Source organism: Bufo gargarizans, chromosome 4 (genome assembly GCF_014858855.1).
Source record: "Bufo gargarizans isolate SCDJY-AF-19 chromosome 4, ASM1485885v1, whole genome shotgun sequence".
In the NCBI taxonomy this organism is placed as follows: domain Eukaryota; kingdom Metazoa; phylum Chordata; class Amphibia; order Anura; family Bufonidae; genus Bufo; species Bufo gargarizans.
The window spans coordinates 462,817,918-462,842,307 of NC_058083.1; the positions used below are offsets into that span (position 1 = coordinate 462,817,918).

General features: G+C 40.7%; 1 protein-coding gene across 1 annotated transcript in view; it reads left to right on the top strand.

The window, feature by feature from the left end:
- SNAP25 (synaptosome associated protein 25) overlaps window positions 1-24,390 on the top strand; it is a 121,990-nt gene that overhangs the window by 70,272 nt on the left and 27,328 nt on the right. Inside the window, exon 4 of the mRNA XM_044290826.1 lies at window positions 7,158-7,206. Within this exon, the coding sequence (XP_044146761.1) occupies window positions 7,158-7,206 (49 nt within the window). The remainder of the gene's footprint in view (window positions 1-7,157; window positions 7,207-24,390) is intronic.

A 24,390-nucleotide genomic window follows, 5' to 3' on the forward strand; every position in this document is an offset into this window, starting at 1 on the left:
ACCCTGCTTCAAGGTCAGCCTCACATGGTGTTGGCTTCTGCTAGAGCTTATTGAGCCCATTTCTGTGGCTATGGTGTTGGTTCTTTGTATGTAGTTCTTTTCAGAAAAAATGTGCAGTATGACATTATTATTGGAAAGCCCAACAGACAATGAACGGTTGAAATATTGCAATTATTTCAATAATTCATTTTGACAAAAATATCTCTGAGAGAGTTTACTTTCCATGTTCTACAGACCTCTTTGACACTATTGGGTTATGTTGAATGTTCACATTTAATGCCTGTCTACAAAACTTGGCTGCATATTATCTGAGGGTCTCTAGGCAGTTGACAACTCTCCTTAGCATCGTGTTTGACTGGAGGACGTGTCATTCTGCCATAACACATCTTCATGTGCGTCAGTTATTTCTCCAGCATTTGCTAGAATCTTTATTAATATTCTGAAGCATGGAAAATGTCTAGAAGAAACTTTGATAGATTCAGAAATGATAGTTGTCCTATTTTATATTTTCTTGCATTAATCTCTTTATTTGTGAGCTGAATAATATAACAAATGAAATCTTGTTAGAAGCTGTAGTTTTCAAAAAGTAAAGGAGCACTCAACTCAAAACTGAAACTTAAAGACTATGGGCAACCCTGACATGAAAAAAATAATTTTTACATATGTTGTTATCTTGCGGAAAAACAAAATACATTACGGGCGGTGGGGGGGATTTATCATTTGCGGTGGTTTTGGTGTCAGTTTTAAGTCTGTTTTTGCTTTGTGAGGTTGCTCCAAATGTATGAAGTCACAAATCTTAAAGGGGTTATCCCATGACTAATGTAAAAAATGAAAATCATACGTCATATAGTACATGACAATCTCTTTCTAACAAAGCCAGAACCAGCCCTGTACCTCACATGGATCCAGAGATCTCCCCATTTATTGCTCTGATAGATTTATATCAAGCTGACCGCTCAAGGGGAGTGTCTTTTCTGCTGCAGTTCAGGGGGCGTGTCTCAGCTCTCCCTATCACAGCTCAGGAGGCAGCTGAAGGATGAAACTGAACATGTGTGGCCTTCTCAGAGAGCAGGTCAAAGAAATAAGAAAAAACTAACAGCAGGTGGCGCTATAGAGATACATTTTATTGGATAACGCACTGGCTATGCTAAATGTTTAATTACATGCAATTACAAAAGTATTCAGATCCAGGTGCTGGACTGCTGGTTTGAAAACTATAGAATATTTTTTGTGAGACAACCCCTTTAACCACCTCAGCTCCCCTAGCTTAAACCCCCTTAATGACCAGACCACTTTTTACAATTCTGCACTACACTACTTTGGGCTCTTTCACACCTGCGGATCTCACAGGCCGGAAGCTGTATGAGTAATACACACAGTATTACGCATACAGCCAATGCATTCCAATACAGAAGTATTGGAATGCATTGTAAAAGGGATTAGACCCCCAAAAGTTGAAGTCCCAAAGTGGGACAAAAAATATTGTAAAAAAAAGTTGAAAAATTAGTTTTCCCCCCCCCCCCCCCAATTTTTTTTTTAAGTTTCAAGTAAAAAAAAAAGAAACTTCATTTTCCCCAAATAAAGTTAAATTGTTATTTTTTTTAAATAGGGGAAAAATTAGGTATCGCCGTGTCCGTAATAACCTGCTCTATAAAAATATCACATGAACTAACCCCTCAGGTGAACACCGTAAAAAAAAAAGGGTGTAAAAAAAGCAATTTTTTTGTCACCTTACATCACAAAAAGTGTAATAGCAAGCGATCAAAAAGTCATATGCACCCCAAAGTAGTGCCAATAAAAATGTCATCTCATCCCGCAAAAAATGAGACCCTACCTAAGATAATCGCCCAAGAACTGAAAAAACTATGGCTCTCAGACTATGGAGACACTAAAACATGATTTTTTTTTGTTTCAAAAAGGAAATCATTGTGTATACATATTAGGTATCGCCGCGTCCGTGACAACCGGCTCTATTAAAATACTACATGTCTAACCTGTCAGATAAATGTTGTAAATAACAAAAGAAAAAAACGGTGCCAAAACAGCTATATCTTGTTACCTTGCCTCACAAAAAGTGTAATATAGAACAACCAACAATCATATGTACCCTAAACTAGTACCAACAAAACTTCCACCCTATCCCGTAGTTTCTGAGATGGGGTCACTTTTTTGGAGTTTCTACTCTAGGGGTGCATCAGGAGGGCTTCAAATGGGACATGGTGTCAAAAAACGAGTCCAGCAAAATCTGCCTTCCAAAAACCGTATGGCATTCCTTTCCTTCTGCGCCCTGCTGTGTGCCCGTACAGCAGTTTACGACCACATATGGGGTGTTTCTGTACACTACAGAATCAGGGCCATAAATATTGAGTTTTGTTTATTTGTTAACCCTTGCTTTGTAACTGGAAAAAAAATATTAAAATGGAAAATCTGCCAAAAAATAGAAATTTTGAAATCGTATCTATTTTCCATTCATTCTTGTGGGTTAACGACGTTTGTAAAATCAGTTTTGAATACCTTGAGGTGTGTAGTTTCTAGAATGGTTTCTATTATGTAAGCCTCAAAAAGCCTCACAACTTAAAAAGTTGTTTTTTGAAAATATCTGAGAAATTTCAAGATTTACTTCTAAACTTCTAAGCCATGTAACGTCACCCAAGAATAAAATGTCATTCCCAAAATGATCCTAACATGACGTAGACATATGGGGAATGTAAAGTAATAACTATTTTTGTACTATAATTACTATGTATTATAGAAGTAGAGAAATTGAAACTTGGAAATTTACTAATGTTTCCAAAGTTTTGGAAAATTTTGTATTTTTTTTATAAATAAAAATGATTTGTGTCATGAAGTACAATATGTGACGAAAAAACTATCTTAGAATGGCCTGGATAAGTAAAAGCGTTTTAAAGTTATCACCACGTAAAGTGACACTGGTCAGATTTGCAAAAAAGGTGAAATAAGGCTGTGTCCTTAAGGAGTTAACTGAGACTTAAAGGTGTTCTAATCTGAAATCCCGATCTACTTGTCGCTCCACTTCTAAAGGTGGCGAGGCTTAACAAATGTCGTAAAATGTGATGAAATGTTGCTAAAATATGTACCAAATGTCGCACAAGGGCATCAATTGTGGCATTTTTTTATGCAACAAAACTGGCGTAGCACACTTGATAAATGTCTCACTAAGTTTCAGTCTGCAGTCTTCTATTCAGCTTACAACTGCTCCAAGATTTACACTTTTTACGTGGGGGTTTCCTGTGTGTGCAGGGTGCTGCTGTCTTCCCCTGCCATCTGCCTTGTATGTGCTTTTCTCCCTAATTACAGCCTAAGTGAGCTGCCCTCCCCCACACAACTGTGTGTACAACCTCCCTCCGTGCTGCTTATAGACAGCTCCCTCTGCTCTCATCCTCCTATCAGAAACAGAACAGAGCTCTGACGGATTGCGCACTACAACAAGCAGCTAGGCAAAGGACTCACATACGCTCTAGAAGTAAAATGGTAGAACGTTTTTAATGGAGACCATTTTGCTTAATTTTGCATGCAGGAACCGAATCAGCAATAGAGAAAATTATTAGGAAGGTGTCCAATGATCTGTTGATATTTCATGGATGTGTGTCAGTGATCCTGGCCCATCTGTCCAAAGTGGTAAAATCTGATACCATAATGTGACGCCCAGTATGATCTTTGCTATGGGTCCCACTTTGTTCTGTGTATGCCATTGGAACTCAGTTGCTAGACGTAACACAGTATTCTATGTAAGGCTCCATTGACTTTAATGACCATGTGTTTAGGATATTGTTAGAGATTTCAAGTGGTGAATGAGTTAGGCAGTGGTGGAGGTGGTATCAGGGTCCACAGATCACCTACAAGGCTCATCCATCTGTGAAGCCATTATCTTGCTACCATTGATGAAGCCTTAAAAAGTTGTCCAGTATTCATATCAGATCGGCGGGGATCCAACACCCTGCAACCCCGCTGATCAGCCATGTATTTTGGATTAAGCTGGTTACTGAAGTGCTGCTCCCATTCACTTAACTGCACCCTACATAACGGTGGGAGCTGTGTAGTTTATGCAGCTAATCCTGAATAGCCGATCAAGAAATCTGACATTGATGGCCTCTCCAGAGGATAAGCCATCAGTATCAAGATACTGGAAAATCCCTTTAAGAGGATATTTGGGGACATTTTTTTATTATTGCATTTTGCTTATCTTGGACTAAAAATCAATTTCTAGTTGGTCTTTATTAAAATATATTTAACAGCTTGGTTTTTTACAGCCTTCAGTTTCACTGCATCTGTAGAATTCCTTTTTTTTCTCTGACAGCTTGATCTGTAGCCCTTTCTCTGCACTCCTAACATCTCATAAACAATCATTTAGGCTATATTTGCTTAAATTAATTTAGCTTAATTGAGTGCCTATGAACTGTCAGGGAACTAGAGGTAAGGGCTACAGCTCGTAGCATAAGAACAGTTTTCAGTGAGAAGCAGAAAGATCAGTCTGTAGCGTCAGTGAAACCTGTTGGCTATAGAGCACAAACTCTTGAAGATTTTTGTTAATAAACACCAACTGGAAATATGATTGCAGTAGAATAATAAAAAAAATGCCTCCAAAGGTGTCAATAGCCTCTCAGCCATTAATTTCTGAAGTTCTTCCCAGAGATGTATCTGTCTTGCAGAATATTTTCCCCGACTTTACTGTGAAGTGCACCCAGAATTCAGTAAGGGGGTTTCTCAATGGCATTATGGAATTCCGTTATAGGTTCTGTTATAACAGAGTTATAATGGACGGAATGCAAAACGGAAGCCTTTAAGAGGGGACACATAATGATTCCACTTGGTTCCGTTAGACATAACGGAAAAAAATAATCCTGTCCACAGGACTATTTTGTCCGTCATGTATAACAGAACCTAACAGAAACGTTGTGTCCCCATAGACATGTGTGAGGACGGAGCAAATCGGAATGCCTCTTAAAGGCTTCAATTTTGCTTTCCGTCCTAAAATTCCATTATATTCCGTTGTAACTCTGTTATAACGGAACCTATAACGCAATTCCATCACGCCAATGAGAACCCGCTCTAAGATTGGGTATTAGGACAGTACTTTGGCTCAGCATTTCTTAACTAAATAGTTTTTTATGTCTTAAAGGGAGAGTGGGCCACACACACAGATATACATGATACATGGTACCTTTTTTCCATTCTCCCGTGGCTGCAATGTTCCAAAAATGAAGTTTAAACCATATGCAAATTACTTGATGACAGACTTCCTTTAAGGCCCCTTTACACTGCCGAACATTGAGTAGATTATCACTAATAAGTGTTTGTACGAACATTCGTTAGCGATGATCTGCGGGTATAAAACTGCCACAGATTACCCGATGAACTGGCTAAATGCTTGTTCATTGAGTGAGTAGTTAGATCTTTCCATACTGTGGAGGAGATCGCAGCAGTCTCCTTCACTGATGAGAAGGCGATTGTTGGGAAGGAACGCTATCTTCTCGACAATCATCTGCTCAGTTGTGCAGTGTAAATGATTTCTATCCTGCTATAGGATTTCTGTCCTGCTTTGCCGTAATTCTTTTCAGCAATCCATGCCTGGCCACTGGGGATAGCCTGCTGTTGTGAAATATAATGACAACCTTTTATTACATAAACCACTACAGCCCTATGACTGTGCTTGACAGAAGAAATCCACACTCCTCCACCATTTCACATATGTTCTCCTCATGGATACTTAAAAGCTATGTACACCTTCGGGGGCTATTTTTTTATTTTTATTTTATGATTGCATGTTTTTTTTATTGGACTTTATTAAAAATATTGAGCTGTTCTGTCACAAAGGGTTAACAACAGTTTTTCTAGCTGTGTGACTAGTACTTTCACTTTTACTTTGAGCTGGTCATCTATTAACCCTAATCTCTAAACTACTAAGAGTCATAAACACTTATTTAAGCCACATTTGTATCAGTAAGATAAGAATTGAGCTGTAATGAGTGTTTATAATGTCAGAGAGCAGAGATAAGGAGTCCGTCTGCTCCTGGTCTGACAAAAAGACAGAAAATCCAAAGGGTGCTACTACAGTGTGTCAGCTCTGTACAGAAAAAAGGACTTCATATTTTTAATAAATAAATCCTAACTTAACCAGACCTATATATGAGCACACCTGCAATTAATCTAAATCTACAATGAAGGTGTTATAGCCCGCATCAAAATGAGTACACCAAAAAGTTAAATTACATTTTCTTTTATTAACTCAATTAAAACAAGTGTACAGCGACCTCACAATAGGCCGCACACAAAGCCCGGTATCATAAACCACACAGTAGTGGATCCAGCATCATGGCTTCTTTCTGTTCTTAGTGGAGCCATGAGAGTTGTGATGGATCTGTTTTGAGGTCTCAGCGTTCCAGTATGTCTCTCACTGCTCTGTTCTGGTACTCTGTCACGTGAAATATCTGCCCCTAGTGGCATACCTACCATGAGGGCAGACCACACGGCTGGTGTGGGGCCCTAGGAAAGGGAAAGGTCCAGCTTTGAACTGCTTTTCATGTTCCCAACATAGGTGGGAATCACCACTACCAGGTGAACCCAGTGCAAACAGATTATTTTACAGCTTCTTTTGAAATCAATGGTAACTGTGTACATTTCTGTTTACTGAGCTCCAACTAGTGGTGGCTACAGGCAGACAGTTTTATGCTGTGTGAAGATAAGCAGGAGATTTATGCCCGATGTTTGGTGTAAATACATTAATAAATGTGGTGTTCAGAATGAACTCCATATTTCTGAAGCACCTGTTCCACTTTTTCTAGCCTACAAGCCAGATAAAGTGGGTGAGGCAGAGGGCACCTTTTTTGTTATTACAATTTTTTGTTTCATTTTTTTTTTACATCTAGGGTTTAGCATTGCCTGTGACTGTTTGACTCATGCATACCGGTAAACTGGCTGGGGTAGATGGGGTCCATACTAAGTGATCTGTTCACACCTATCTGGTCCAAATGTTGCAGTACTGCCGATGTCAGTTATGTCTCAGGAGTTCTTTTAGATTAACTGTGAGGTCATGATTTCCTTACAACGTTTCTTCTGTCTGTCCTTTTATCACAGACCATTGCACTGATCGTTCTTTCTGTCTCTCTTTTACTTTGCTATCTCTCTTGGAAACGTAGAGCAAAGATGCTGGAATCAGGACCTTGGTTATGTTGGATGAGCAAGGAGGTAAGTTCCTTGAAGAACGCTCTTAATATTTTCCAACATTATTTGACATGTAATGGCCTATGATGTCATGAGATATAGAAATAAAGATAGATCCTGTCTACTACCAAACTGTACTTTCTGGCTGAGCGTTGGCCGTCATGTTACTCAAAGATCTTCTTGGTCGCCTTTATATACGTTCTATTCAATGGTTCAAACTAAACTACAGTACATGGTTTCCAGAGTTAAATGTCAAATGTCTAATGAAAGTCTATGGATTTCCACTGTAAGGTTGAATACAGCGAAATCTTCCTAAGAAGAGGAAATACTTACCTAGAGCATTTCTATACGTTTAAGATTGACGGGTCATACTCATCCAAAGATAGTGGGCAGAGATCTGTAGATCATCGTGATGACAGTATAGGTGGGGACACTGTTTTGTGGCCATTAGGAATAGGTATAACTCTTTGGAATAGGATATTTTAAATGAAGAAATCCCTGACAAGAAACATAAAATCCAAAGATTGACATCAGATAAAAAACGCATGTTCCTTCTGATTTGCTTTTACATGGTTTCCTTTTTATGTTTTATCTTAGGGTAGATATACAGGTTTATAATTCACTTTCTCTAGATTTTCCAAAAGCCACATCTAGAAGGCATGGGCTATCAAGCAGCTCTGGTGTATTGTAGTAAAAGGGCTGGCCAAAGCTGGTTTATTCCTATGCACTGCCCCCGGCGGCACCAGACTATAATTATATAAAGTATAGTACCCCTATAAAATGATAGGCCATTAAATCACTCCAAAAATTATGCAGGTGCCAACAAGACTACGCAGATCACCTATGTCGCAAAACCAGAACACTCTGCAACCACATATAGAAATGTATCAAAATGATCTATATTTGTTTATAAAATACAGCTTAAAAAACAAATACAAGCATTGGCACTCCAGAACCACAGCAGGGGTGTCGCTATGGGTCCACTATGCTGTCACATGAGATGTTTAGTAAAGGGTGAAAATATGCACAGAGAGTGACAAGTACCATATAGTATTCCCTGAACAAAATTTTTAAAGCAGAACAATATAAATAAAGCAAGTATAATACGGACCCAGATCGGCACCTGCAAAAAGAAATACACACCCTGACACGTGTTCAGCTTCCTCAGGGGAGGCATACAGGTTCTGTATGGGATCCTGCGGCACATATGCCCACAGATGTTACAGTTGGGCCTGTAGATCCTGTACACTCCCAGCTGGTCCCGTAAATCTGGTGACCGGGCAGCCAAGAAAGTGTTGTAATCTGGGAAATCCTTGCCGCGTGTGGGCCAGCATTATCCTGCTGGAAGCCCTGCCATGACATTGACGTTTTTTTATGTGGGGGCCTTATCTTTTTGTCAATGAGTGTTTATAGATCAATTGTATACTTGATTGCTACATATGCCTTCTATAACTTATGAATGCAGGATATATAGACAGCCCAAAGTGATATTACAAGGCAAAATGCCAAATCAATATTAATCTTGTGACTAATATACTTGACTAAACGATGATCTCTACCTCTACAAAACTACTACATTGAATTCCCAAAGACACTATACATGCAATAAATGTACACAATATCAATGTATATTTAGAGGACATCTATTAGCAGATCTGTACCCATGACACAGGCTGACCTGCTACATGTGTGCTTGGAAGCTGAAGGCATCTGTGTTGGTCCCGTGTTCATATGTGCCCGCATTGCTGAGAAAGATGATGTTTAATATATATAATAAATGAGCAACAGGGGCGTTGCCGTTACTCCTAGAGGCTCAGCTCCCTCTGCAACTGCTGCACTCTCTGCGCTTTGATTTACAGGGTCAGGCCCTGTCAATCAAACTAGAGAGGACTCGGCAGTTGCAGAAAGAGCAGAGCCTCTAGGAGTAACAGCAACGCCCCTGTTGCTCCTAGAGGCTCATTTGCATATATTAAACATAATTTTTCTCGTAATGCGGGCACATATGAACACGGGACCAACACAGATGCCTTCAGCTTCCAAGCGCACATGTAACAGGTCAGCCAGTGTCATGGGTACAGATCTGCTGATAGATGTCCTCTAAATATTTATTGTGTACATTTATTGCATGTATAGTGTCTTTGGGAATTCAATGTAGTTTTTCTGTAGAGGTAGAGATCATCGTTTAGTCAAGTATATCAGTATACAGAAAAATGTACCTTCAATAAAAGGATTTTTTATTAAATCCCTAGTACAATTCAAGTTTGTGCAGATGTTTAGTAATTCATTATGTAACTATCTAAAAGTCATCTAAAGTTTAGCTCAATCATCCTGACCACGATTCTAAATAAGTCCTGAGGTAGCTGATGTCTCCACAGTCTCAGGCCCTGTGGATTCAAAGTTCATCTGTCACTTCAGATTTCTGTGGAGCCCATGATTCACCTAAATGTACTGACACGTTTCTACTTATCATTAATAAAACCTTTGATTTGCTATTTTCATTTCCTCAGCCTCAATAATATGGCAAACCTTAAAGGAATTGTCCAGATTTTTTATGTTGATGACCCATTCTCAGTATTGGCCATCAGTGTCACAATGGTGGAGGTCTGACACCCCACACGCCTGCCAAACAACTGCTGTGATGTAGCTCTGGTGCCATTGGTTATTGCAGTACTCACCAACTCTGTTACCAACATAATGGACGGAGCTTTGTAGTTCTCGCGCCAGAGCTACAATGAAACAGCTGATCGTTAGAGGTGTAAGGTATCATACCTGCGCCAATCTTATATTAATGGCATATCATACCATCTATATCAACAACCCCTTAAAATGATCAGTCTAATGCTCCCCTTTCACTTTAGATAGCTGTTAGCCAAACACTCATTCAACCAACTACTGTTTTTACTAACTACCCCCCCCCCCCACCCCACCCCACAGACACATAAACACTCAGCTTGGCCAACTGCCCAATCCTTCGTTCCATCAACATCTGCCATTGGGGAGAGTTGGTTCACCCCTACACATTAGATGTTCAGCCTGTCCTGTCCAAAATCAGCAGGTCGTCCAACACATGTATATGGCCACCTTTTATATGACTACTTTACCATCAACTCCTAATATTACAAATGACTGTTCAAGGTATCCTATAAATGTTTATCCTATAAGTACTAGTTTTCCTACTGTAAATGAGGCAGGTGCCAATCAAAGGAACTACAGTATATTGTTTTGTATCCGTCATGACCGTACCGTTGCCTTTGAAAAATATAAGGATTATTATGATGTGTTCCACTGCAGTGCCTAACCTTACTTTCTCCAACTTTTTGTCTTTCCCTCTGATTCTGTGTTATTCGTCTGCAGGTATAACCCTGGATATATAGATAATTATATAATTCCATTTAGTCCATCTAGTGGTAGTAGAATAGTGTATAAATCATCATCCTATCGTCAGATTAGCTCTAGGATGACTTGGGGAACTTTCTTTAGGACAAGTAACCTTGTATGTTCTACTATATTTAGTCAAGTGATTCAACCCTGGTAATGTCTACAAGACTAGTAGGTAATGTGGCTACATCTTTGGGGACTGGTCAGAGAACCCCATTTTTGATTGAAATTTTGTTTCTTAGAACAAAGCCAGGTCCTGGTGAAGTCATAATATGGACTCTTACATTATTATGACCTTCTGAAATAGGCCTTAGAGCTCATCCAGACCAGTTATGTTTGCGTCTGTAGAACAGATAGCACAAGGATCGAACGCTGGTAGTCAATGGTCCAATGGGTCAATGGGCCAATTTCATTGGTTCATACAGAAAGAAAGCAGAATTTAGATCAGATTTTTGTGCGAGACTCGTTTAAGTGTGAATTGGTGCACAATAAAAAAACGGACAACACACGGATACCGTTCACATACACGCGGTCTGTTTAAAAATAAAACATCCATTTTTTGCAGCCGGTACATGGAGGAGTTTTAGCTCTCTTGTCTGAAAGGTCCCTCAGTGTTACAAAGTGTACAGACCAGCCCCGGGTCGCAAGAAGTAACTTTAGGTAAAACGTATAATTTATGTCAAAAAGCACTGTAAGGCAGATGGTTAATTAGGATTCTTATTAAATATATTAATTAGAACTTGTCAGCATAAACATAGTAATGATCCCATTTCTAATATTATATCGCTTCATTTGCTTTGCTTATGCTCCAGTAACTGCCCATCTAATTTATGGCTTTCATTATCTCACCTGCCAAGCAACGCTGTCATATGACACATATTAATGCGGGAAGCAACGATTTGTTAGGAAAATGAGAACTGTAAAACGTAGCTTACTGCTCTCCGATTTGTTCATGTCTTTCTACTGGAAAAAAAAAATCTGAGAATGCAGAGAATGCAAATGCTGAAACATGAGGGGAGATCACTTGTGCTAAGTGTAGGCTCCTTAACATGTACTTAGGGTCTTTGATAGCTGAGCAGGGATGTAAGACAATTCTTGTAGAGAGAGATCAGGGCAGCAGATATGAGGAACCTTTAGTTAACAGGGTTCTCCAAGACTGGGAATCTCTTTTCATATGGACAGTCAGGGTGCAGAGGTAAAAAAAAGACTAACCTGGCATTGGCTTTCTGGTTTCTGCTTCTCTTTTTCTTCTCCTTCCTTGTTTTCTTTCCTTTCTTCTTCCTTCTCCTCCGCTTCTGGTCCTTGCTGGACTGAAAGTGTGAAGTGCCATCTACACGCATGTCACTGCTGCTGGCCAAGGAACGGTAAGGAACCACTGCCACCACTTAGACCATTGATTGAACAACAGTGGTTACAAACATGTGGACTGCAGGCCACAGCTTTGTTCCAGCAAAAACAGAAGTGGAGGAGAAGGGCACTAGAACAAGGACATCAGTGACAGGTGAGTCTTTTTTTTTCCATCCCTCCATCTCATATAAAAAGTGGTTTCCAGTCTGTAATAAAACTCATATAATACTAACTTAAATGTGGTTGGTTTCCTTGTCCAATGATGGATCAAGATCTGTAGACACCCCTTGTGCTAGCTGTGTGGGGGTTTTAAAGAGGCAAAGCAGGGAATAACTAATAATATAGTCAAAAAACATGGCAAAAATACATTAACCTTTATATTAAAAGATCATAAAACCTACCTCATAGTGCCCAAATATCAGTGCCATACAGTATCCACACACTGTCTCTTAATTGTCTAAGCTAGTGCAACGGGCAGTAGCAGTGCATGCCATGCATCATTCTAAAGGTATGGTGGAGGCATCTAGATGGTGGAGATGGGATGACCTTTAGGCTTTTGCAGATCCTTTATAGCAGCGTTGTTTAGAACTTTATAAAACTATTCTTTCAGCTAATATAATAATGCTTGTCAATGAGCCAATGTCTACAAGTACAATATTTTGGGTGACTGGATTAATATACCACAAGTGCTACCCTACAGCCCATCCGGCCGTCAGATAAGGAAGCTTTTACCTTTCCAAGGGTCAGATTTTTGAGTTAGGTGCACCTGCTGCTCAGGACATGGTTAGACACGGATGGATATAGTGCTCGCAGTATTCTCCATTTAATAACATATTCACAATGTAGATCAATAATGAATACATTAATTACAGATTTAGCCCTTTTTTTTCATTTTGAGATATTGGAGCCCAACATTTTTGCCTACGACCTTCTGAGAAGTAAATCCAGTACTGATCCTTCCTGAACCTATGCTCGGCAGACATAGGTTGTGAATCTGCAGAGTGTATGATTTACCTACTGGACCTGCTTAATCATTGGATTGCTCCTCCATGAAAATTATAAAAAAAAAAAAATAATAATAATAAAAATTCAAAAATAAATAAATTACATAAAAAAATATATTAATATATATATATATATATATATATATATACACACACACACACACTGTATATATGTGCGTGTGTGTATATACATAATATTTTTTCTTTTTATTATATATATATATACTGTATATAGATTGACATATAGGTAGTTCTTTAATATACTGTACATACGTAAAGAAGAGTGCATCCCATAGCAAAGATCAAACTGGGCTCCCATTATGGAGCTTGATTTTTCCACCAAGCACAGACGGACCTGTTGTTTGTTTCCCCTTTTTACTTTTTTCCATGATTCCCGCATTCTCTTTAGGCCTCATGCACATGACCGTTGTGTGCATCCGTGTCCATTGTTCCGTTTTCCGTGATTTTCTGCGGACCCATTGACTTTCAATGGGTCAGTTGAAAACTCGGAAAATGCACCGTTTGTCATCCGTGTCCGTGATCCATGTTTCCTGTCCGTCAAAAAAATATGACCTGTCCTATTTTTTTGACGGACAACGGGTCACGGACCCATTCAAGTCAATGGGTCCGTGAAAAAACATGGAGGCACACAAGATTGCCATCCGCCTCCGTGATCCATGTCCGTAGGCTACTTTAGCACAGACGGATCCGCAGATCCGTCTGCATACAGCTTTTTCAGAGCTGAGTTTTCACATCGTGAAAACTCAGATCCGACAGTATATTCTAACACAGAGGCGTTCCCATAGTGATGGTGACGCTTCAAGTTAGAATATACTACGAACTGTGGACATGACTGCCCCCTGCTGCCTGGCAGCATCCGATCTCTTACAGGGGGCTGTGATCCGCACAATTAACCCCTCAGGTGCCGCACCTAAAGGGGTAATTGTGCGTATCATAGCCCCCTGTAAGAGATCAGGTGCTGCCAGGCAGTAGGGGCAGACCCCCCTCCCTCCCCAGTTTTTAATTCATTGGTGGCCAGTGCGGCCCCCCCTCCCTCATATTAAATTCATTGGTGGCCAGTGCGGCCCCCCCCTACCTCCCTCCCTCCCTCCCATGTATTAAATTCATCGGTGGCAGCGGGGAGTTCCGATCCGAGTCCCAGTTTAATCGCTGGGGCTCCGATCGGTAACCATGGCAACCAGGACGCTACTGCAGTCCTGGCTGCCATGGTTACTTAGCAATTTTGGAAGCATTATACTTACCTGCGCTGTCTGTGACTGGCCGGGCGCTCCTCCTACTGGTAAGTGACAGGTCTGTGCTATAAGCAATGCGCCGCACAGACCTTTCACTTACCAGTAGGAGGAGCGCCCGGCCGGTCACAGACAGTGCAGGTAAGTATAATGCTTCTAAAATTGCTAAGTAACCATGGCAGCCAGGATTGCAGTAGCGTCCTGGTTGCCATGGTTACCGATCGGAGCCCCAGTGATTAAGCTTGGACTCCGATTGGAACTCTCCTCTGCCACCAATGATGGGGGGGGGAGAGGGGGGCCGCACTGGCCACCAATGAATTTAATGCAGGGGAGGGAGGGAGGAGGGGCCGGGGGGGCGCACTGGCCACCAATAAATTTATTACAGGGGAGGGAGGGAGAAGGGGCCGCACTGGCCACCAATGAATTTAATACAGGGGATGGAGGGGGGGCCGCACTGGCCACCAATGAATTTAAAACTGGGGAGAGAGGGGGGTCTGCCCCCTGCTGCCTGACAGCACCTGATCTCTTACAGGGGGCTATGATAAGCACAATTAACCCCTCAGGTGCGGCACCTGAGGGGTTAATTGTGCGGATCACAGCCCCCTGTAAGAGATCGGATGCTGCCAGGCAGCAGGGGGCAGTCATGTCCACAGTTCTTAGTATATTCTGACTTAAGGCGTCCCTATCACCATGGGAACGCCTCTGTGTTAGAATATACTGTCGTTTCTGAGTTTTCACGATGTAACTCAAATCCGATGGTATATTCTAACATAGAGGCGTTCCCATGGTGATGGGGACGCTTCAAGTTAAAATATACCATCGGATTGGAGAAAACTCCGATAGGGACTCCTGACTTTACATTGAAAGTCAATGGGGGACGGATCCGTTTGCAATTGCACCATATTGTGTCAACGTCAAACGGATTCGTCCCCATTGACTTGCATTGTAAGTCAGGACGGATCCGTTTACGGCCAGGCGGACACCAAAATGTCTGATGATCCTCCAAAAATCACGGAAGACACACGGAAGAAAAAACGGACACTGATCACGGAAAAACGGAACCCCGTTTTGTGGACCGTGAAAAAATACTGTTGTGTGCATGAGGCCTTAAAGGGAGAGTTTTACACTTTACTAAAATGCTTAGATCAGTGCATTCCATTCATGGTGTACACAAGTCTCTTTTCTACCCTGTTATTGACAGTTCAGAGCTTTGTTTTACCTACCTTCTTCTAGGTGAGTACATTCAGATCCTGAGCTGGAATGCACAGCCATTAGGAAGATCCAACGGCAATCTGAATTATTCACATGGAAATAAAATCAGCCGTCAGGCTGAGAAATCTTACATCTGCAGAAGCCCAGCTCCCACCATTAATAAGTAATGCATCTTATAACAAAGTCATGCAGATAATTGTTACACGTCCCATGGATTTTCCAGAGATGGGTAAAATATTGCAGCCTCTGAATGAATTGATCAATACAAGTAAAAGCCCATTATGCAGCGTCCGTTCTAATGAATAATTCACCTTTCCAGGGAGGTAACAGGCTTGTCCTGTATGTTTCAAAAACATATCGCAAAATCTACAAGAATCTACATAATATGGGTAATGAATCTAAAATTACAACCATAAAGCAAATGGCCACCATGCTGCATTCCTCTATTATTCCTAATAGAAGTCTATGAATGAATTCCCAGCTGTCTGCAATAAAGGTCGGTCTGAGTGTTACCAGTCGGGGTGTGTGTGTCCATGCACTGTCTGACACTATCCAATTGGTGCTGCCAGTGTCAGACTGTGGGGAGAAACTGGTAACACCCAGATGGACCTGCTGCTAATTCATTCTTAAAGTTCTAGAAGGAATAACGGAAGAATGGCAAAACATAGAGTTATAAGAATAGGTTCTTTCAAAATTGTTATTACATAGGGAATGCAAGTAGTTACTGAAACGGACATGTCCGGAGAGATTACACATCCTCTTTAAACTGTGTGCAGCAAGTTCTCAAGCGCCCTCTAGTGGCAGCTACTGGCAGCCAGAATCTTATCTTTTCATGACTAGTCAAGGAATTTGAAGCATTCAGACTTATATAAATATATATTAAGAAATGAATCGGAAGATTACATTCATTTTAACCATCGCTGTGGTTTCAGACCTTTCAATCTGCCTTGATAGTTAATGATCATTAGCGCGTTAACATGAATAATTAACCATGTAATATACAAACAACCTCGTCCTTGGAGGTGAAGGTAATAAAACATGAGCCACAAATGTAACTGTCAGGAGTCATTTGCAACAAGGCTGTAAATTAAGCTCCATCATTAACTGTTATTTCTTAATGTATAGTAATTGTAATTTCTGATATTTATGCTTTAGGGGGGACATTTATCAAATCAGATACCTCTGTTTTGTGGTCTAAAAAAGTTGCAACATTTGGTCAAATTTTACAACATTTGGTATTTCTCACCACTTTTGCAAAGTGAGATTAGACCTGGATTATGGCACATTTGCAATGTGAGACTTTTGCAAAAGTCACCAAAAAGTTGCAACTCCACACCAGGCGACCCCCTGGTGTACTTTAACACATATAGGAGTAAGCCACATTAAACTCAAACCAATTATATTATGAAGGTGCGCCATTTCATTAATTTGGTGCAGACACACAAAGCAACGACAGACTTAAAACTGACACAAAAACACCCGCAAATGATAAATGTCCCCCTAGATGTTTTGCAGTTGTCTTAATGGCTTTCCTTCTACAGCCAGTGCAGCTTCTTAAAATCAAAAATTCTCCAAACCAGCTGATGCCAGGTCGACTTCAACAAGAGCAATCTGCTGTACCGTTCTAATATGGATATAAGCCTCTAGTGTTCCTTTCCCCCAATCGGAGCCCATGAGGCATTGTAAATTCAGCTCCTCATCCAGGAGTTAAAACTAGAATAGGAGCACAGAGGAACTGTACCTGTAGTAACTCATACTGAATATTACTTGGATCCCTTAAGGCCCCATTCACACGAACATATGGCCTTCGTACCCGTGCTGAGGTGCGGGCCAATTGACTTGAATGGGTCTAAGATCTGTAACATACGGCAAAAGATAAACTATCTTTTGCAGTGTGGAGGCACGGACCTGGAAGCCCATGGAAGGGCTTCCGAGTGTTTCCGTAGGCTTCTGATCTGTGTCCTATCTTTTGCCGTATGTTGCGGATCGCGGACCCATTCAAGTCAATGGGTCCACATCACAGCATGGAGTTGATACACAGGCACAGAGGCCATATGTTTGACCAACAGTAAAGGGACATCAATATTTTGATGCTGCTTTGGCTAATAGGAGAATGGACCTTACACAGGGGGTATATTTAGGAGATCCACTTTAACACCCTCAAAGCCATTGAAAGACAATAGGAACAACAACTTAGAGCTAAGTCTTATTGCCCACCATTAGTGCCATTAATATGGTTCTCAAGAGTCATGTAAAATCTTCCAACAAGAGTGGAGTAATGGCCTCAAAGGAGGGCACTAGCTCCATATTTATCCCCAAAGTTTTGGAATAAGATATTCACAGAATTGTGGCCATTCATCTATTTATAATGAATGTAAAAAATGAAAATCATCGATCGTATAGTCGATGACAACCTTCTTTTAACAATGCTGGATCCAACGATCTCACCATTCATTGTTTCAATTGCTCTGCTAGATTTATTTAATGGCTGGCAGCTCAGGGAGCATGCTCTTTCTCAGGGAATATGTCCTGTCTGATACATCTGGTGGCAATTGAAGGATGGAACCGAGCATGTGCGTCCACCTCAGGGTTGGACAGATAAATTAGAGAAGGAGCAACCAGCAGGTGGCACTATACAATTCAATTTCATTGAATAATTAGTGCCAAGGGGAAACTCGTGGCAACTCTATATCTGATGCATTAATATTCCATTACTGAACAGGTAAATTAATTAATGGTAATATATACTAGGGGTATTTGTATTTCTGAGGCTAGGTAACAGCAAGAACCCCACCTCTGCCCTGTTCTAATCATATGCCATCACATATTGTAGTGGGAAAACCCTTTCAGCATGAAATCCAGTTGTCAGCAGTAATGCAAATTTCAGATTTTTTTTTTTATATTGGACTGCGGCAGTGAGGACCTTTTACTACATTTTCTTATTGAAATTTAAGAATTGGAACACAATTTAAGTCACTGCATTTTCCAGCTGTTCTAGTTTTGTTAACATCTAGACAAACCCTATTAAATGGACTTTTCTTCTTTTCTCCTAAAATACAGCTTTCTGGAGACTCAGTTATATAGTATCTAACTTACAAGGAAGTATTGACCCTAGGGCATAGGCGTGCACAGGAGGTATACACAATTTGCCCAGGCACACTGAAGTGATGCACATTGGAAAAGCAGCAGGATAGCACATATATAATACATGAAGATGATATAAAAGATTTAAAAATTGTGCTACGTCTGATCAAAACTGCTACATCCATCCATCCGGTCTCCAAAGAAAAAAAAAATTCTGGGCACATACCTATAGAGAATGGAATGTGCAAACCTATGCCCGAGTGGTAGCTTTATGTCAAGTTTTCACAAGTTTTCACCTGGATATATTGACTATACTTGTCTATGCATAAAGCTGTAATAATCTAACTGTTGACATGGCTATGAAAAGTCTACAGAATCTCTCTAAAATGGAATTCACTACGGCATAGTCAGTACCTGGCCCTAAAACTTATTTCACTGTCCCATAACACAAGTTAAGAACTTGTTTGTCCATATATGTGCATAATCGGGTACATTCTTACATTTCATATGGAACATATCATATACACCATACTCCATTTATGTCTAGGTCTAGTCAGTTGTCCGCCATGTAATTTATACCTGCTAAGAGAGACAAAGGAAAACGCCTGTAGAATATATCACAAAACCAAGTCATATTCTGACGTGCCTCCATGGTAAGGGTTTTTCATAAATACCTATAGATGCCCTAAAATATCATTTACAGTGGGGAAAATAAGTATTTGATACACTGGTGATTTTGCAAGTTTTCCCACCTAAAAAGAATGGAGAGGTCTGTAATTTTTATCATAGGTACACTTCAACTGTGAGAGACAGAATCTAAAAAAAATCCAGAAAATTACGTTGTAGGTTTTTAAAATAATTCAATTGCATTTTATTGCATGAAATAAGTATTTGATCACCTACCAACCAGCAAGAATTCTGGCTCTCACTGACCTGTTAGTATTTCTGCAAGAAGCCCTCCTACTCTGCACTCATTACCTGTATTAATTAAACCTGTTGGAACCTCTCCACCATGGCCAAGACCAAAGAGCTGTCTAAGGACACCAGGGGCAAATTTGTAGACCTGCACAAGGCTGGGATGGGCTACAGGACAATAGGGGAGCAGCTTGGTGAGAAGGCTACAACTGTTCGCGCAATTATTCGAAAATGGAAGAAACACAAGATGACTGTCAATCTTCCTCGGTCTGGGGCTCCATGCAAGATCTCGCCTCGTGGGGTAAGCATGATCCTGAGAGAGGTCAGAAATCAGCCCAGAGAAACACGGGAAATCCTGGTCAATGACCTGAAGAGAGCTGGGATCACAGTCTCAAAGATTACCATTAGTAACACTGTAGAGGGAAGTGCATATATTGGGTATATATATATATATATATCAGCCTAGTTATTATGCTCTCCCCCACCTTCTGTTTAGGGATTGTTTGTGTATGTGGTGCCGTGGTGTATCTGGGGGGATGCTCTCATTTACACCTTGGGCAGGAATTCCTTTGATTTCCTTGTCTGTACAGATCCTGGGCTAGCCTCAGGGGGCCAACTGGCAGTTATCTGTTACAGTCTGAGTGCATGCATTCCATCACACGCAGACAATGATGTCATATCCCTGCGCCTTAGGTTCAGGAGGGAGGAGGTGGGCTGCTTTGGGCTTATATTAGCCCAAGCCAGGACAAAGGGTGTCTCTTTCTCTCTCTCTTTTGGGCTTATCACCACAAACAAAGGAAGGACTTCACACATGGAGGAGTGGACATGAGTTGAGCCGAGCAGCCCCTCCAGAAACAGAGACTATGAACATTGGCTGAGTATCATTAACCCCTGTATCCCTGTAGTGTTCCCATATTTATTAACCCTTTCCTTATATCCCATTAACCACTGCAATACCCGGGTTCCTGTATTTACCCCTGCAGTGTCCTTACAGTTAACCCCTACATTGTCTCCATAGCCATATATCTCTGTATCCCACAGCTACCCCTGTATTGCCATTGCATTTAACCCTTTCTACCCTGTAGGGTCAGCGTTTAGTTAGGTTTGGGAGAGTGCTGCTATAGTGTGTGTGACTGTATAATTAGATAGATTTTAGGGTGTAGACTGTGTTGTGTTTGTGTAGTTAGTATTATTAGAGTGCTGTTAGTGTTGTACCATGTAATGAAGTAAATCCTAGCGAGTGCTTGTGATAGTCTTCAAGGCTTTATTGCTTTATTTCATATCCAATTAATACATATAACATGGACGCGTTTTGGCCCGTCCAGCCTTCGTCAGCATAAATACATAAAATAAATCTACATCCTTATATAGCGGTTCAATTCATCTAGATAGGCGTCTGAAGTCATTGAACATGTGAATTGAAACGTTATATAAGGATGTAGATTTATTTTATGTATTCATGCTGACGAAGACTGGACGGGCCAAAATGCGTCCATGTTATATGTATTAATTGGATATGAAATAAAGCAATAAAGCCTTGAAGACTATCACAAGCACTCGCTAGGATTTACTTCATTACGCTGTGGTCCTGTGTCCTCCCCGTGCGGGTGCGCTGTGGGTCCTAGTGCCGGCTATCTTCTGGATTAGTGTTGTAACGTGTGCGTCTATATGTATATATATATATATATATATATATATTTATATAACCATTGATATAAATATATGTATATATAGCGTAAGTAATTGGCTGTAGACGTGTTATTGGTTTAATAAATACTTTATTGTTCTAATACAGTTTATAGTCGTTTGTCGCCGCCATAAGTTAGCACGCGCAGTTCAGGAAAGAGTTAGAGTAACAGGTAGAATAAAGAATAAATAGGTAGAGTCAACGATAGACGACTTAACGCCTATTTATTAATATTAATTATTAATATTAACTCAAAATATTAATAATTAATATTCCCTTTAACAAACACACTACGCTGTCATGGATTAAAATCCTGCAGGGCACGCAAGGTCCCCCTGCTCACGCCAGTACAGGCCCATTTGAAGTTCACCATTGAACATCTGGATGATCCAGAGGAGCCATGGGAGAAGGTCAAGTGGTCAGATGAGACCAAATAGAACTTACTGGTATCAACTCCACTTGCCATGTTTGGAGGAAGAAGAAGGGTGAGTACAACCTCAAGAACACTGTCCCAACCGTGAAGCCTGGGGGTGGAAACATTATACTTTGAGGGTGCTTTTCTGCAAAGGAGACAGGACGACTGCACCGTATTGAAGGGGGGATGTATGGGGCCATGCATTGTGAGATTTTGGCCAACAACCTCCTTCCCTCAGTAAGAACACTGAAGATGGGCTGTGGCTGGGTCTTCCAGCATGACAATGACCCGAAACACACAGCCAGGGCAACTAAGGAGTGGCTCTGTAAGAAGCATTTCAGGGTCCTGGAGTGGCCCAGTCTCCAGACCTAAACCCAATCGAGAATATTTGGAGGGAGCTGAAATGTAACTCGATGTAGCCCAGCGACAGCCCCGAAACCTGAAAGATCTGGAGAAGATCTGTGTGGAGGAGTGGGCCAAAATCCCTGCTGCAGTGTGTGCAAACTTGGTCAAGAACTACAGGAAACATCTGACCTCTGTAATTGCAAACAAAGGTTTATGTACCAAATATTAAGTTCTCTTTTTCTATTTTATCAAATACTTATTTAATGCAATAAGGCTACTTTCACACTGGTGTTTGGCTTTCCGTTTGTGAGATCTGTTCAGGGCTCTCACAAGCAGTCCACAACTGATCAGTTTGCCCCTAATGCATTTTAAATGGAAAAGGATCCGCTCAGAATGCATCAGTTTGCCTCAGTTCAGTCTCCATTCCTTTTGGAGACGGACACCAAAACACTTCTTGCAGCGTTTTGGTGTCCGTCTGATGAAACTGAGCCAAACGGAACCGTCCTGGCACACAACGTAAGTCAATGGGGACGGATCCGTTTTCTCTGACACAATCTGGCACATTAGAAAACGGATCCGTCCTCCATTGACTTTCAATGGTGTTCAAGACGGATCCGTCTTGGCTATGTTAAAGATAATACAAAATGATCCATTCTGAACGGATGCAGACCGTTGTATTATCTGTACGGATCCATCCATGAGTGTGAAAGTACACAGTAGAAAATTAGTCACTAAGATACGTAGCTGTATTTTTGCGCTGTAGATCCTCAATGTGATGTGGGTAAAATCAGACAATTCATCAAAGTGGGGGACCGCGCTGCTATCTACATCTCCTCCTTTCACGATAGGTTAATTGGTGACACGGGTAAAGACCTTCAAGCTCGACGCCTAGGAAACTCTCCTCTATCTGACACTCCTGTAGGTAATCAAGGAATCCCAGCCATAATAGAGCACAGACTTCCACCGTATAGTAGAAAAGTTTATTATACTTACAAACAGCTTCTTGTTAAAAGCATATAAAATCATGAAAGTGCGCACACACCAGTATCGCCTGACCCGGGTTTCGCTTACGCACTTCTGCAGGAGTGTGAGAGTAGCCTAAAACGCTAATTAATTATTTACAAGTCATACAATGTGATTTTCTAGATTTTTTTTTTTAGATTCTGCCTCTCACAGTTGAAGTGTACCTACGAAAAAAAATTACAGACCTCTCCATTCTTTGTAGGTGGGAAAACTTGCAAAATCACCAGTGTATCAAATACTTATTTTCCCCACTGTATATATATTAATAGCCTTTCTGTTTCCAACAAAGAATAATGCAAGATGTTACTGAAGATACAAGTTATCACCAACTTCAAATTATGTATCTACTCGAATAACATGGTGGCCACAACGTGATTTTGTACCTTTGTTTCTGGCGCTAAAATGTTCGGTCCTGTCACTGCCTACATTGTCTGATCATGAGTGGTCATTTCTAATACATTTCTTAAATATCTAATATACTTAGGTCTAAGTCTACATACTTCAAGCCTAGGAATGTGGGTTATCTAGCAGGATTACATTTTGTTTATATATGGTTCCCGCTCCTCTCCACTTCCGGGTGATGATTCGCCACACAGGAAATGCACGGTGATACCTGCTCAGCCAATCTCTGGCCATAGCAGAGACCACTTCAGCCACTGATTGGCTAAGCATTAGTGTTGAGTGAACTTGTGTTTTAAGTTCGGCGTCTAAAGTTCGGGTTATCGAAGAATCCCGTTATGGATTCTAAATTCCGTTATGGTCCGTGGTAGCGGAATCTATAACGGGATTCTTCGATAACCCGAACTTTAGATGCCGAACTTAAAACACAAGTTCGCTCAACGCTACTAAGCATCCATCTCCTGCCATTTCCTTTGTGCGTAGCCAGAACCACAAGGTGAAGAGCAGCAGGAACATCGGTGCCCATCGGAAAGGCAGGGGATTGATGAGGGTAAGTATCGCTTCTTTTTTAACCCACTCGGAACCACATTGTGTAACATTTCCTCTTTATAACATAAATTCCACTTCTAAATAATTCTATGAGCAATGGACAAGAAATAAAGAATCACTAGAAACAGGGATAACAAAGATGACTACAAATATATGTGTCTCAGATATACTACAAATATCCATTATCCCATAGGATAAAGCAATATTTTGCCATATTACAATATTATGATTTGGCTAACTCCTAGTGAGGTTCAGCTAAATTCTGATAATTCTCTTTATAGTGTTGCAGGAGCCCAAAATCTGGACTTTGGACCAGGATGATTAATATATGAATAGAAAACTGGATTTATTCACTTATTTTTTTATGTTGAGGTCAAAAGATGATGTAAAATGAGGCTAAAACTTTGACATGTGACGAGCCCAGTACTGCGTTCAATTCTGCTACATCTACCAGTGTTACCAGAGCCCAGCATGCCAAAAAGGAATTTATTGTTCTGGTATTTTGAAATGTGATCAAACATCAAGACCCTGAGTTGCCATGTAATGTGGCATTATAACCGACTGTCTGTCCTTCCCTCAGTGGCAGCTAGACAGTTTTGT